The sequence below is a fragment of the Aquarana catesbeiana genome, linkage group LG10, assembly GCF_042186555.1.
Source record: "Aquarana catesbeiana isolate 2022-GZ linkage group LG10, ASM4218655v1, whole genome shotgun sequence".
Classification (NCBI taxonomy): domain Eukaryota; kingdom Metazoa; phylum Chordata; class Amphibia; order Anura; family Ranidae; genus Aquarana; species Aquarana catesbeiana.
The window spans coordinates 111187809-111204964 of record NC_133333.1 but is presented as its reverse complement, the minus strand read 5'-3'; the positions used below and the strand labels follow the sequence as shown (position 1 = coordinate 111204964).

The 17156-nt window shown below is 42.9% G+C and overlaps 1 protein-coding gene across 1 annotated transcript in view; it reads right to left on the bottom strand.

The window, feature by feature from the left end:
* DIXDC1 (DIX domain containing 1) overlaps positions 1 to 16394 on the bottom strand; it is a 275645-nt gene extending 259251 nt beyond the window's left edge. Inside the window, exons 1-2 of the mRNA XM_073602439.1 lie at positions 16243 to 16394; positions 6484 to 6567 (exon numbers count right to left, since the gene is read on the bottom strand). Of these exons, the coding sequence (XP_073458540.1) occupies positions 6484 to 6522 (39 nt within the window). The 5' untranslated portion in view covers positions 6523 to 6567; positions 16243 to 16394. The remainder of the gene's footprint in view (positions 1 to 6483; positions 6568 to 16242) is intronic.
* Positions 16395 to 17156: the final 762 nt, after the last annotated feature.

Genomic DNA, 17156 nt, shown 5'->3' with positions numbered 1-17156 from the left:
ACTCTTATGGTTATAGTAAAACAGACAAAATGAATTCACAGAAGTCTGGGAAACTAATAAGTGTCTAGGTATAGGCTTATTACTTGGCTGGGTAGTGGTGTGAAAAAAGTATGAATGCAGCCTGGTCAATGGGCCAACTTTCGATCAGAATCCCTGTGGGAGTGGGCAGAAAAACACAATGTTAGGGGAAAATCTGGTCAATGCACTTTCCAAATGATTATAAGAAGCTTGGGGCAATAATATAACCAGCAATGCCCATCCAAAAGTAAAATATCAGTTTTAAATAGTGTTGGCCTTTAAATATGTTGTGCTGCCGACATAAGACAAAAAAACAACAACATTCTAATACAGCTGAAAGGCTGAATGTAATGCCTAAATTAGATTACAGCGACCCAGCACATACACTAACACGATACTCTGGGTTTAGCTGTGGTGTACCAGGCATAGCAGCACTAAAGATCAAAGGGATCAGGGAGAATATATCCACTTAGTAAAAACTTGAATCTTCTAATCACGTTCCTTTGCCTGCTGCTCTTCTCTATTTAAATTACTGTGTATTTTCAGAGGATCATTACAGCTATAAATATGCCTGTCGCCAAAATACGTGAAATAAGTAGAAAGTAAACTCAACAAATACAATGCAATCCCCGAGTTACAAACACAATAAGGACTGTAGGTTTGTACGTAAGTGGAATTTGTGTGTCGGAAGTCAGAACACTGCATTTGTAAGTGTAACTTCCGCCTGTGCATGGATGTGGGATGTTCCGGGCGCTTCTGCGCATGCAGTTATGTTATCTGGGGCTCTTCTGGCCATGCAGTACATGTTGTACTGCAGTGTGGGATGTGTCCGGCGCTGCAAGATAGCTGCTCGGAGGTATCCAGGACCAGCGTGGAGCACAAGCGGCCAGCATTGAGGCCATTCGTAAGTAGGAGTCGTTCTTAACTCGGGTGTTCGTAACTCAGGGACTGCCTGTAAACTGTGCAATGTATGGTCTTCTCTTGGTTTGATTGTGCAGAATTGCAATTATGAGGAACTAAAAAACTCCCCCGTGTACCTACTCTACCTGACAGTCTGCCTCAAGAAGTGTGGGAATAGTAAAAAAAGGAAAAAAAACACTACAAGACTACCTGCTGTAGCCTCAGACTGAGGCTGCAGCTGTTCCCTACCGGCTCTAAGCCCAAGAAGCGAGCAATCTTATGACCGCCGATCACTCAGTTTTTGGTCTACTCTTTGCAGAGAGCAGTGACTGTCAGTCACTGCTCTCTGCTCTGCCCCTCCACAGGTGAGGGGGCAGGAGGGGCTGGTTCGGACTCTCAGTGGCACGCTGAGAGGCTGAGACAGCCACCAGTCAGGCATCTGGGTGAATCCCACTGTCGGCTGATTCTGGGTCACATAATTCTGGGTGCACGTAAGTGCACTTCTATGATCCAGAAGAGAAGTATACCCAGAAAAACTTCGGCCATACTTTTCTTATAAATTCAACATCTTGATGGAACGCTTTCCATTTAGGAGAAGTAGTAAAGTTGCAACATTACTGATGTTCCTTATGGCTGGCAAACAGCTAATATTGTACCTATCCACAGAAAGGATAGTAAGGAAGAAGCTGGCAACTACAGGCCAGTGGAATTACCTTGTGTAGTAGAAAAATGAACAGAATTACTCCTAAAAGGAAGGATCAATAATCATTTAAAAACACACAACTTACTGTCCCCAAAACAGCATGGCTTTACTGAGGGTAGATTATGTCAGATTAATCTGATTGTAATTTTTGACTACATCACAAATATTTTGGACCAGAGTGGTGCTATGGACATAGCCTTTTCCTAATTTTCAGCAAAGCATTTGATACTGTTCCAAAACAGTTGTACTAGCTAGAACTTAACCGTTAGGTCGGCTAAAGAATAGATATCAGAGTGTGCTTGTAATTAGTGGTATAACACATGGCTCTGCACTAGGTCTTGTTCTATTTATTTTAAGAAGGGAGCCAATGACCAACCCTGCATTTTCCATGCAAAACTTCTGTATCCGTAGTAAGATATTGAAAATCTTGAACGCCAGAATTGAACAGACTTCCCCATTGGGCTTCGGGACCATAAAGAGGTTCAAACAAAACCCTTGAAAGCGTTCCACTGCCAGGACCCCAAGACAAAAGATGTTGCACTAAACCATTAGATTCACCCGTTGAGATGGGGAATGGGGTACGTTTAGGAGGTTGAAGTGGGAGGCAGTGTTCCAGCTTGTAGCCCTGGGAAAGGTGGGGGGACACTTCTCTGTCACTGGGAAGAAGCCTTGGCCCTGATTTGGACCTTGAATTGGACCAGCCAGGAAAGAAAATACTTTAATGGGGGCTACTAATCTCTTGTCTGCTGGACTCTTGAACATTGGATTATTCTCCACGGGGGTTGGGAGGGTCTTATTAAAGACAGGAAATAACAGAATCCACCAAAGGAAGTGCCCACTTACTTAAAAAGCTTTCCCCAATAGGATACAGTTGAGCAAATTGCTTTGGAGGAGAGGACAGCTTTTCCGTGTAAAGTCAGTCCCCATACTGGACAGGTTGAATAAGTTAGTGAACCAGAAAAGTCTTAGCTGGTTTAGGGAATTTTAGAGATCCCATAATGGACACCAGGAGTTCACAGATTCAGGCCATAGCAAAGCAAGAACATACTGTCTCTATGAACATGGAAATGGTTTCCTTCAACTTAGGGGAGACTGCAGCACTAGATGTGTCCTCCCAATCTGAGGCCTCTAAGGCCAAGAGATTCTCCTCTTCTACAGTACATCCTCCTCCTCTGGAGACTCGTCAGGTTAAAAAGTAAAGTTATAGACTAAATCTGGAGGGAAACCAGTAGTGGCCCAAGTGTGACTTTTGTTGCTCATGGCTTCAATAAGGTCTGAAATTCTGCCCATGAACTCAGGCATTGTGGCAAAAAATTATTTTCTGAAAAGAAAGGGAGAAGACATGATATGTGACCCAGCAGAATAACCAGAGGAGGGCAAGGAATCAGAAAAGGGGTAGCTATCAAAAGATAAGGCACCTAGTCCATGGACATCCATACCCCATGAAGCTGTAGACTGAGCTAATGAGATCCATGGGACCCTTACCTCTCTCACCTGCCATGCCCACCAAATGGTGTCCAGAAGGAGTACCCATGCTCCCCACTGTAATGGAGTGAGGAGGAGAATGCCTCTGTATATCACATATAGGCTGCCTCCCAGAGTATAAGCATCACCGCTGACCCATGCTTCATACACAGAGGGATGTGTCAAGGTCAGCACCTAGCACAAAAATAGGGAGATTAAGTCTGCACATGTGTAGGAGCCTCTTTCAAAGTGAGGCCGCGCAGTGCACCCCACAGGCTTGGAATTTGCTGTCACCACAAGGCTGCATATGCATCATAGAGTGCCACAGTGTTAATATACAACAGTGCAATAGTGCCACCACCAGCGCCCTCCAGAATTGTGGCCACCTGGGCAGAAAATGGCGCCAGTGCAGTGTTAACCCCAAGCTGTCCCCAAATAACCCTCAAAGGTGCAATAACAGGAGCTTTTTTTTGCCAGTGTCCAATCACTTCATGATACCTGCATTTAACCTACTTGTGAAGGCTAAGAAGCTTGTGTATTGTACAATCAGGAAAAAATTGAAGGCCCCTTTCACACCAGAAACTACAAGTAACTGCAAGTTTTTTCCTTGTACTTATGCATGTATATGACATGCATCGTACAAGCAGTTGACGCACGTTTTTCTATCTGCATTTGTTCTGTGAGGTCACTTCTATGTGCACTGTGATGCGTTGCAGTGCATTTGCATGCATTTTTGCACGTTTGCAGTACGGAAAAATGCAGCATGCCGTACTTTTCTGTGCTGCAATGGTGTGAACTATGCCCATAGGATAGCCTGGATTTTGGACTGTCTATGCAGTTGGAGTGCAGTCCAAAATGCATCTAACTGAAGCCAACTGAATACCACTGTGTTCGGTGTGAAAGGGCCCTAATATAATGTAAAAGAGAATGCCTTTATTATACCCAAAAGTTACTTTTTGCTAGCATAAGCATGCAAATAAATATTCAAAATGGAACCTTTGGGCATGTCAAGATGTAGAAGAGCCACATACAAAAGGTCTAGAACCAAGATAATTATATATTTGTCCTTTATTTGTTCAAAAACTTCATAAAGTGTTACAACACATTTGAGAAGTCTTAGAATCCCCTCCCCCCTTCTTTATGGCTTGTGAAACTTTTTGCCAACCTGTTCAGAAATGGCTATTTGCTTGTATACATGTCAGCATGGATAGCCGTTTTCAAGTCTTAGGCCTCATGTACGCTGCTGCTGGTAAACGGACGTTTAGGAGTAGTTGGGCATTTTTTTCAGCTGCCCCTGAACTCTCCTCTATGTTATCTTATCTGTACATGTACTAAGGGTCGTTTATAGTCGTTTCTAGGCAGTTGAGTTTAGAAGCAATTTTTGGAACGCAGAAAAATGGGTTCAGACGGATGTTCAGAAGCATTTGAAACACCAAATGCCTGTAACAGCTTGTAAACGCTGCTAAACGTGGTAACTTTGCGTTTAGCAGCGTTTCGTTTACAGTCGCTTTTCATTTTAACAAAAAAAAGAAAAAAAAAAAAGTGGCATGTAAATGCGACTAAACTGACGTTTTTAGATGACGGTTTCTAGCTGTCAAGTTAAAAAGTTCAGGAGATGTTAAACAACGTCCCAAGTCAGTGCTGCGACTGACTTTCTATATGAAGCTTGGGATAATTTATTGTTATTCTTAAAAAAAATGACATTACATAAAAACGACTTTTGTCTTGGTCGAACATCATCTAATGGGTTATATAATATATATATATATATATATATATATATATATACATATACACGAGCAGGGCCCTCTGATCCCTCCTGTATTGATTTGTATTGTAAGTGTACTGTCTGTCCTCATGTTGTAAAGCGCTGCGCAAACTGTTGGCGCTATATAAATCCTGTATAATAATATATATATATATATATATATATATATATATATATATATATATATATATATATACATATATATGTGCTATTAATATACATAAATATCTCATGCTCCAAACAGGCATGAAATGAAAATGTTTAATCAAATGTCTACATTGTGCAGAAGACAAAGTACCGTAAATGCCATATAATGTCTGCATACATTGAATTTTTGATCATTATCAGCCAATTAGCTGTATATTACCAAACAAAGACAATAGAAAATAAGTAATTCTGTGGAGAGAACATAAAACATTCCTTCATTTTACATATATTATATCTTATAATAGGTTTTCAGATTCAAAAGTACAGTTCTCCAAGTGATTCCAAAATTAACCGATAGGCTCTTAGCCAAATTAACTCAACATAATCTGTTAAACTGAGAAAAATAATATGACCATATTATGGTCTATCTTCAACAAACAAGCATTTGGGTCTTGGCACTTTCGTTGTAGGAGAAAGGATCTTAAGACCATACTTGCATATACAGTATTCTTGGACTTCTTTTTATCTGTATAACCTCTGTGTAACTGTAGATGTAAATATTTCACAAAGAATGAAAAGGTGTGTAATAAAACATTTTTTTTATTATTATTAAAAAAAAAATTCACTAACATTACCAAATTTGGCAGAATCTGGACCCCATGAATCGATGCCTACATGCCACCCACATTTCACATAGACGTCTTACTGATTTGAAAGCTCTCACTCACGCCGATTCTTCAATTACATTGTACCTTGCCTGAGCGTGCCCTGAACAATGATCTCCCTTGGACACGTTGTGGGTCCCTCTCAGTTGAAGGTGTTTTCTTCAACTCCAACCCTTCCCTCCTCCCTCTTGTACTTCATTCACTCAATTCCCAATTCACTTTGTTCACTCTGTACTACCACTACACTCTGTCAATAGATAATCGGGTACTACCAGTCCCAGTTAGTATTAAAGCTGCAACATTTGATAAACCTCACACTGTTATTCATGTTACAGTCTCCTGTCAGCACAGAACGTCCGCTGCTAAGACCTGTAAGTTGGGTGCAGCACATTGATAACTATGGGGCACATTTTTGGCACGTTCTCCATTCAAAAAAAGCCCTGAATTCTTTTCACAAAATACAAGGTGTTCTGTGCTTGGAAGAGAGGAGATTGTAAAATTCATCCACACCTACTTCAATCACAGAATGCCTTGCAATCTCTAAAAAGAATAGGCTTTTTCTAAATGGAGGAGGTGCTGAGCGAGTGAACGACTGCGATTAGTGTACTGCAGTGGGCAGTGGATGGCTGTGCTATGTCCCGGATGATTCCCCCATCCACTTTGCTTGTGTGGATGACAGAACTTATTCTGTTTCTTTGATCAGTCTTCTGGCTGGTCAAAAAAAACGGATTCATCTACGGCCAGCTTAAGTTGTCTGCATGGAGCTGAAAATTAAAAACAACATCTTCTTAATGACAATAGGTACAGGAGGTACTTACAGATGACGGGTGAGGGCAGTTCTGAGCTGGTGTTGTCATTATTACCGGTACTTAGCGAGCTGGGCTGCACATTCATAAATGGTCCTGAGAAATAATGAGAGCACACACACATAAGTCACACAATGTAGGGTAGCAGGTACACCTAGAGCTTGTTATTGCGGGTGGGAACTAATAATAAAGCTTTGGATTTAACTTCATCAGCCTTACAATGAGCACTTTTATGTTTAAAGGACCTGTAAAGCTACTAGGATATTAAAGTTACAACCTATAAAATATAATGATACATTTATGCAGTATACTTTTGTAAATAAGTATACTATTTAACTATTTAAAAGTAGAAAATAGATGTAAACTACTCCCTTCCTTTGTTCAGTTTTTTTTTTGTGTCTGAGAGTTGTAGAGAAAGCAAAGCTATGTAATAGATCTACATAAGTCCTCATGCACACGGACGTTTTTACAGCTGCTTTTTTGAGCTTTTTTGCAGCTTAAAAAGGCCTGTCTATGTTAGTCTATGGCTTCATGCCCACCTAGGCGTTTTTGAGCTGCAAGTGGCATAGGCGTTTTTAAGCTGTAAAAAAAACCCAGGACCAGTGGGTTCTGAGAGACGTTTTTCAGCTGTAAAAACGCTCTAACGCTGAAAAACGCTGAAAAACGCTGAAAAACGTCATTCACCAACGTTTTTTAGCGTTTTTGATCCATTGAAAAAAAAAAAAAAAAAAAAAATTTGAAAAAAAAAACGCTCAAAAACGCTAACGCGGAAAAACGCTATTGCAAAAAAGCTGAAAAACGCTGAAAAAAGTTAAAAAAAATCACTGCAAAGATACTGGCGTTTTCATAACGTTTTTTTAACAGCCTGTGTGCATGAGGGCTTAAAGGGAAGGGGTTTAAAGTAAACAAATCAGGAACATTGAAAAATACATTTTATACATGTTCATATTTACATTTAGGGTTCATTGATACTTGCAGTCAGGGATGGTAAAAATGGGCAGTTGAGCTGCGATTTTATTACCCCCGATAGCCCACCTTAAATATACACGGCACCCAGATGAAGTGCTGGATGAATCCTGCAGTTGCAATGCTTTATTTTGCAGTTGCAGCAAAAACGATACCCCGACGCATTCAGCAGGCATTACCGCAACCAAACATGACCTATTCAAGTGAATGGGGGGCCGCGACCACAAGTCTAGCGCTTGCAGCACAGTATTCCCATTTAAACAACCCTGTTTTGGCTGTTAAAAAACACCCACCTTTTTTGAAGTACTAAGTGTACTTCCGTTCCAGCTGGGCCGTGGCGTAGGATGTCATGTCCTCTTGAGCAGCGAGCCCCCCCACTGTCTTCTGGGACCTGTGTGTGTCCCAGAAAACAAGCTGGCCATTCACAAAGCGCCGCTGACTTTTAAAAAACGAAATGTTTGTGGCTGGAACTCTGCTTTACGTAAAAGATTCAAATTTTTTTTTGATCTGCGCAAATACAGTGGGTCATAAAACATTGCAATCACCATTTTATTCCCTAGGGTCTCTGCTAAAAAATATATATATATAATGTTTGGGGGCTATAAGAAATTTTCTAGCAAAAAAATACTGATTTGATATTGTCAACAAAAAGTGCCAGAAAAGGCCTGGTTTTCAAGTGGTTATGAAAAACAGCTCACAGGGCCATTAAGTAGTAGATGTGTATGGATTATATTTGGGGAAGAATATTGTTTAGTTCCACTTTTAGCTGCACTTTACGATTAGTCTGGTAAACATGTAAAAAGGAGCTCAACATGCTATCTGGAAATGGATACCCATGTAGTGGACGTTGTTGCAATAATTTTGGGAAACGTAAAATACTTTTTGGTTTGGCACCAGTAACCATATAAACCCAATAATATGTTAAGTCATGGAACAAGATTTAACATAGTATAAGCAGGATTTTGATTTTTCATATATATGGCTTCCTTCTATCATACACACAAATATAACTTTATTTTGGGGATTTAGTGGTAAAGCTGTCTCTAAGTGAACATGTCTGACCCCCTACCTCTCCTGCTGGCATCCCTTTTATTCAAAGCCATGTGAAAGAGGTTAAGGTTCAAACGAACGGGTCACGAAATACAAAAAAAAAATGCAGCATGCAGCAATGAATGAACGGTTTCAGCATTTCACCATGTCGCTTGTCTTCTTCATAAAAGTCTTTGCTGTTTCAAATGAACTTTTTCTTTTCAACTCCAAAAGGGCAGCAAGTTCACTTCATTATAAAAAAGCTAAATTAGCTTCAATTAACTTTTCAAATTTGGAATTCAAAATGAAGTTGGTAAATTAATGCATTTTAACAGGATCATTTTTTGGTAAACAAAAATATATTTTTATTTTGAAACTTTGGCATTTATTAGTAAGGCTCGGTTCACACCATGCATTGCTGTGCAGATCACATGTGATGTCTGTGCGATGTGAATTCAGCCATACAAACTGTTTGTCTGAATTTGCATCGCATTTGGACCAAACTCGTGCAGGACCCTTTTTTTTTTGTCTGCATCAAAATCAGATCGCATGGGTGTTCACACATTAATTTTGTATTGACACCCGCAGCGGTTTCGCAGTGGGCAGTGTGAACTGTCTGCGTGTCAGGTGCGATCCGCACTGTATTCAAAGGGTTTCCCGCATCGCACCAGTGTGAACCGAGCCTAAAACTCTACATATCTTTGCAACGACTATCCAGGAGAATTATACCTTGTTTTATCAGGACAAAATGGTGATAAATGTTAATGGATATCGCCTGATATCTACCACCCAAGAACAACTCAGAATACATTCACCTACTCCTGATTTTTGCAGTGATACCACACATGTGTAAATTATTTGTTGTTTGTAACTGCAGTGGGGCCCAGAAACAATAGCGTGCATTTTGTTTTTTTATCTTATCTATTACACACTAACACTAATTGACACCAAAAAAAAATATGGCTTTTTTTTTTTTAAATTTTACCTAACATATGCTGACCCTGACCTTTGACCCTCATCTAATCAAACCCTGATATAGAGTTCAGAGGCATAACTAGAACCTTCAGAAAAGAAGAACCATAACCATTAAGGGTCCCCTAACCTCCGCGGAACACCAGGGCCTGATCGCAAGTGCGACCTTTGCGACCCAGGAAGGTCCACCTGGTGTCAGTAGTTTTTTTTTTGTTTTTTTTTACTTATTTTTACTATTTTATTGTATTTATTTATTTTACACTTTTATTTTTCTAATTTTTTAGGAGCCCTGTTGGGGGGCTTTGGAGAAAAATCACTACTTTAAACAGATCTCTGATGTTTCACCTTTGAGACAGAGAAAGGAGATAGAGGGCACAGCCCTTAAAGTGGAAGTCCATGCAAAACTAAAATCCCTGCATCTATAGACACCACGGATCCATCCCTGTAGAGAAACAATTAGTATACATACCTTTCTGGAAGCTGATCTGACCCACTCCAACCAGATACCACGCTGAGCTGTCAACCACGGCTTCACTGTAGAGTGAAGAGGAGACGGACGACAACGGACGCCCCATAGTAACTCTATTGGTGACGTCACTTCCTATTCATTTCACAGCCGTTGTCGGTCGTGTCTTCTGCAGAGCTTCTGCCGCTGGAGATCCGGTCAGAGCGGGTCAGATCGGCTTCCAAAAAGGTATGTATACTAATTTTTTCTTTACAACGATAGAGAGGCTAGTGTTAGATCCGTGGTGTCTATAGATGAAGGGATTTTAGTTTTTGCATGTATTTCCACTCTAATCTCCATCTCTGCAGCCTCAGCTGCACAGAATGAATGGACAGGAATAGCTCTGTACAGGGCTTCCCATTCATTCACAAACTGATCGGTGTGGATCACTGACTCTAACACATTTACTGGCCCCTTCCCCTCTCCATCCTGAAGGCATCCCTCGCAGTAGCTGGCGGGGGAAGGGAGCGGGGACCTGGCAGCGCTGCGGGAGATGAAGCGGGCAAGGAGAGAGTACATGAGTCCGATCACAGCAGGAGGTGGATAGGAGGGGCAGTGGGGGGTGGAGTAGAGAAAATGAACCACTGAAAGGCTGCAGGGAAATGGAGGGGATCGGTTCCTCTATATACTGCCCCGACGCCCCTCCTGTCTAGGTGTACAGTTGGAAGCACTGGCCCCCCTGGAGCATGGGGCTGCGAAGCAATTGGGACCCCTGCGACCCCTCTATGTACACCCCTGATATAGTTTTTATCTTTATTTTATTTTTTTATTTGTTTTTTTAAACAGACTTTTTTTTTACATTTTCCTCTATCAAAAAAAAAAAAAAAATACAATGTATTTTTTTCTCCATTCATGGATTGGAAAAGTACAGCAGTGGGTTGTACATGTACTGATCATGGTGATATGCAATCACAGGCTGTCACAGCGGCCACATGATCGCGAGTTGGCCCTCCCAACTCCTGAATGTTAGTACAAGGCTTAGAACTGTCTGTGACAGCTTGGATCGTGCTGCACACTCTCATCGAAAGCTCCAGGTCTCGTGCTAACGATCAGGACTTGGGACTCTCAGTTTCAAGTCACTTAATCGCTGTGATAGCCTCTGATTGGCTATCACAGTGACCAGTCACTGTGAGGCCGCCCCTGCGTTTACGTCCTCTTCTGAATGAATAGAAAGATACATTGTATCTTCCTCTTCTTGCAGGAGAGGAAAACGTAAACAAACCAAAAGTGTGTAAAAAAAAATAAAAATTAAAAAAAAAAAAAAATTACCAGATTAAGGCTTGCCAGGGTCAAGGTCGAGGTCAAAGTTCATGGTCAGCATATTTTAGGTAGAATTAAAAAAAAAATGTTTTGTTAATTTGTTTCAGTGTCAGTTAGTATCAGTGTCAGTGTGTTTAAGGCAGGATACAAAAATGCAGAATGCGCACCATTGTTTCTGGGTTGTACTATGAGTACAAACAACTAATAACATGCACATATGTGCTATCACAGCGATCGTCAGGAGCAGGAGAATTGATTTTGGGTTGTTCCTTGGTAAATTATGATGATAGCAATTAATATACAGCTAAACTTAAAAAAAAATGCTTTTTTTACTATTTTGGGCCAGTTTTCCTTTGATAATAAAAAAAAAAAAAAAAATCAAGAAATATCCATTACCAACAAAAGAGAGCCCAATTTGTCCTGAAAAAACAAGGTATAATCCACCTGGATCCACAAAGTAGTTATGATCATATGTACAGTTTTACTAACATATGTCAAAGTTGCAAAATTGTGCTTAGGCATTAACATTTGTTTTACCCTTAGGTGGGAAGGGGTTAATCAGGTTTATATATTAAATACAAAAACAAGATTTCATTGCATTGTTGCCCTGTGTGCAGTGTAGCTCCATCCACTGCTCCCTGTGTCACTACTGTGTCTTGTTGTGATGTAGGTGGCGGAAGATAAAACCACTGCACAGGAGACCAGGTATCCAACATACCCAAAAGTGGAACTTCCGCTCATTGTACTCCTCCCCCCCTCTGGTGCCACATTTGTCACCTTTCGGGGGGGGGGGAAGCATACCTGTCTTTCACAGGTATGCTTTCCCCACTTCCTGGCGCCTCAGCCATGGGTATTGACGTCACGGCTAGGGTTATCTCCTCCTCCCTCCCTCCCTCTCACCTACTTGCCCTGTCGCCGGGCAAGTAGGCGAGAGAAGCGAAGCCTCGCGCATGCGCAGTAGGGTTCCCGGCGTGAAGCCGAAAGGCTACACTGCTGGGTTCCCTTACTCGCAATGGAGGCGGCAGCACCCAACAGCTGATGGAAACATCAGCTGCGGTGCCGACATCGCTGGACTCCAGAACAGGTAAGTGTCCGATTATTAAAAGTCAGCAGCTGCAGTATGTGCAGCTGCTGGCTTTTCATTTTTGCAGCGGTGGGCGGGGCACTGCTTTAAGAACTATCTTCAGTGTAAGTGTAAATCGCGGTTTCAATTTTCCACGACTTTGAAGCCGACACCTATGCATGACTTCATCGTGGCTTGCATACGACTTCTTTAACAGAAGTCAATGCAAGTCATGATGAAGTCGCCCCCAAAGTAGTGCAGGAACCTTTTTCTAAGTCGGAACGACTTGACTAGAAAAATGTTCCATTGCCGTTAATTGGGCGCGACTTGTCATGCGACTTTGTCACATGACAAGTCACCGTAGTGTGAACTGGGGCTAAAGAAGAACAAGGAGTCCTGGAAGTGATGGTTTGGCCCCCACAGAGTCCTGATCCCAACATCACTGTGTCTGTCTGGGATTACATGAAGAGACAGAAGGATTTGAGGCAGTCTACATCCACAGAAGATTGGTGGTTAGTTCTGTTTGAAACAACCTACCTGCTGAGTTTCTTCAAAAACCGTGTGAAAGAAGAATCAATGCTGCTTTGAAGGCAAAGAGTGGTCATATCAAATATTGATTTGATTTCAATTTCCCTTCTGTTCATTTACTTTCCATTATGTTAAACTATTAACCCTTCTATTTCTGAAAGCTATCCTAAAGGAGTTGCAAAGTCTTGAGGTTTTTCACCGTAATGCAATTTATGCATTAGAGTGAAAAACCTTTTGTGGTGCAGCACCCCCCAGAGCCCCCCTTTTACTTACCTGAACCCGATCTTTCCAACAACAAGAACGAGCCCAGCAGTTCCAGCTGCTGTCTCAGGTCCTCATTGGATAGATTGATAGCAGCAGGAGTCATTGGTTCCCGCTGCTGTCAATAAAAACCAGTCATGGGTGCCAGGGGGCGGGGCCGAATCCTGCTGTCTGTGTCAATGGACGCGGCAGCGGGTCTCTTGAGTGCACCCGCACGAGTGCCCCTGCGGAATGCCGCTCTCCGTGGGGGGCACCAGATGCGGAGGAGAAGCCAGGAGTCCCGCAGAGGCACCCCAGAAAAGGAGGATCGGGGCAAGGTAAGTATGACATGTTTGCTATTTTTCTTTAAAACAAACTTTTACAATCACTTTAAAAAAGTTTGGGATGTAAAAAAACAAAAAAAAAAATCATACTCAGCTGGGTGGATACAGCATCTGTCCCCCGCCGCCACAAAGACTGAGAACTGAGCGATCAAAGACAGCTGATCACTCAGTTCTCGGTCTTTAGAGAGGAGAGTGACGGTTAGTCACTGGCTCTCTGCTCTGCCCCTCCAGCACTCACTGGAGCGCCGGGCTGTGTGGGGAGTGGGAGCGGCTGGCTCAGTCTCCCAGTGGCTCGCTGGGAGGTTGGACCAGCTGCCAGTATAGACATCTGGGTGTATCCCAACTTTAAAGTTAGGATCTCTCCAGAGCCTGGACTGGCTCAGTGACATTAGCCAACAGCGGACTTTAGCCTGCTATTGTCTGAAAATTGGTGATCCTCAGGAGGAGTATAGCCAAAATAGCTTTGACCTTACTTCTCCTTTAACCTCTTCACGCCAGCTGCACACATATATCCAGGCTCTTGGCGTGTGGGCCTTAACACCAAGCGGCCACATATATGCGACTCTGTGTAAACCACTTACCATGATGAGAGAACCTCCTGTGCACTCCCAGCACGGTAGCCGGTGGGTACCGGAAAGCTCCCGATGCATACTAATGATCAGGAGCTTTCCGATCATGTCACCGGTGTGGCAGCCAATCACAGCGGTCACATGACCTGAATGCCCGCCCCCCAACTTTTAGAACTCTTAAAGAGCTGGGAGGCGGTGGGCGGGAAGGGGTTATTTTACAGCATTTTGTCACACCTGCCTAAAACTTTTGCATGGTAGTGTACATATACACACATATACACACGTATGCATGTAAATTACTGCCCTCTAATGTAAAATGTTCTATTTTTTTTTTTTTCATGGCTCTGCCTTTATCGCTGTATTACTGATCCTTTCACAGTTGTGTGTATTGTTCCATAGACAATAATGCACCTTTTTTCAGGTCATTATATAACGTGGCATTTTGTACTCCGATATTAAAGACGCCTAAAGCCTCATGTACAGAGGCGTATGAATTTATGTTCCAAATATGCTTGATTTTGTCTACCATAACTTGGCAGAAAAAATTCCAATAATGTCATGCATGTACACACATCTACGTGCGCATAGCATTGAGATTAAGGGCTCATTCAGGGCACAGACTGATGTGCAGAGCCGCTGGCAGATGTGTGAGTGTCCATCCCAGAGCTGAGTGCAGGAAGCCCATAGGAGTGGATGCACACGCAGCGCTGGCATGGACGCAATCACATGTCAAAGTCTGACATGCAGGTAGGAGCGGTGCAGAGATCTGAACGCAGAGCCTCTGTGCTGAGAAGTATCCACTTCTATGGGCTGCCTGCACGCGGCACTGAGATGGATGCAGACGCACCTGTCAGCGGCTCTGCGCGGAGGGCGGCACAATAAGCCCTCAGGGCCAGTTCACACTGATGCAATGCAGGAAACGCACAGGAATCACAGTGTTTCCTGCCTCGCATTCATACTGTGTTGATGCGATCTGCTGTGGGTGTCAATTAAAAGTTATCGACACCCCAAAAGCAGGTCACAAAACGCAGTGCGTTTGTCTGAATTGGATTGCATGGGCTTGGACACAAATGCGATCCAATTCCATTGCAGCAAAAAAAAAAAAAAAGTGGCCTGCATTTTTTGTACAGATGTGATGCGATTTGAGCCATACAAAATGATAGGCTTAAATCGCATGGGATTTGCACAGAAATGCAGTGTGATTCACATGCGATGTGACGGTGTGAAGTGGAGCTAAATTCATTCTACTGGCCAGAATATTCTTTTATTCTGGCTACTGGAATACATTTGCGCTCATATACATCTGTGTAGTTCTCACGTTCCCACGTGCATTTTTTTTTGTTTTTTGCTTTTTTGGAGCGTTTCCACTCGTCATGCATAGGACAGCGCATTCACTTGAATAGGCTGCCATACGCACGGCAGACACACGTTTTTTCACAGCACTTTTCTGGTGGATTTGTATTACGCCTGCTACCAGATGCTAACAATTAATGGCACCGCAAGTGTGACACACATTTGCAACGCATTTCTGAAACACGCGACAAACTGTGCTTCTTCTGTGGCTTTATCGCTAGTTCTAGGAATGCCCAGCTGTGATCGCAGCCTAAGCGGTACTCTTAAAATGGCGATCTGGATGCCTGATGTGCGCCGTGGATGGTATGCAGGATGGTGTGATCAGTCCTCCGGATCTGTGAGGTGATTTGTGTCTTCCATACCAGGTCTTTATTCTGTGTGCGTCCAATCCTGGCAGAAAAAATGGCGCTACGAGAGGCATTTAGCGTTCTTATGCCTCTATCGCAGTTCTTTAATTGGCCACCATCACAGAGGCGATCATAGAACTGCGATATGCAGGTGAAACTTACGTATGCGCTGGCTTCTGCGCGCGAGCTCGGCGGGATGGGGCGCTTTAAAACATTTTTTTTCTTCTTCATTTTATTTTTACACTGAATGGCGTTTACATATGCGGGCGCAACTTACGTATGCATTGCGTTTGCGTGCGAGCTCGGCGCTATGAGAGGCGTTTAGCGTTCTTATGCCTCTATCGCAGTTCTATGATTGGCCACCATCACAGAGGCGATCATATAACTGCGATAAAGAGATAAGGGGAAAAAAAACGCCAAACGCCTCTCATAGCGCCATTTTTTCTGCCAGGATTGGACGCACACAATCTAAACACCTAGTATGGAAGACACAAATCACCTCACAGATCCAGAGGACTGATCACACCATCCATGCACACACAGCACATAACATACAAAGGTCATGGAGTCAGCACACTGGTAGAAGTAGACTTACCCTTCAGCCTCACCAATGTGACATAAAAGCAGAAGTTGTCCCCGGTGTCACCTCACTACACTCCTCACTACACTCAGCCAAAGTGTCGCAAGACTCCCATCCCGTTCTACACGGCTCCAGCGTGCTGCTGTTACTATAGCAACGCACACACTGGGTAGGGGAGGGGCGGACTCGCCGTGCACATGTCGCCCTATCACATAATACCAGCTACCAAGCACGGGGTTCAATTTTCTCTGCATCAGACTGTGGTTGGTCAGGACTGGGGAGAGGCGGGCTCTCTGGCTGCAGTTTGATTGGCAGAGAGAAAGTGCTTGGTGCCCTGAGTGATGGGTGGACTGAAAGTTGTTTATGTGTCCTGGCGCTCTCTTGTTGCCTCAGGCTGGTCACGTGATTACACATCTCTCACCTAAACTCTCCTTATTGGCTTTATTTCCAGTCTTGAGGGCCCATTCACAGCAGACTCTGCACAGAACTGCAATTTTATGACTGCAGCTTTACATGCATTTGAAGCACGTTTGAATGCGTTTTGTGCTGCGTTTGCAGTGCATTTTTCTATATCTTTTTGGGCTTGGCTTTTTCCCTTAGCCCAGTCATTTCTTATATGTGAAAGATAGGGTTATGCCAAGTAAATTGATACCCAACATGTCACGCTTCAAAATTGCGCCCGCCTGTGGAATGGCGACAAACTTTGACACTTAAAAATCTCCATGGGTAAAGTTTAAAAACTTCTACAGGTTACCAGTTTTGAGTTACAGAGGAGGTCTAGGGCGAGAATTATTGCTCTCGCTCTAACGATTGCAGCTCTAAAGATACCTCACATGTGTGTTTTGAATGGCGTTTACATATGCGCTTGCATCTGCGTGCGATCTCAGCGGGACGGGGCGCTTTAAAACATTTTTTTCTTCTTTATTTTA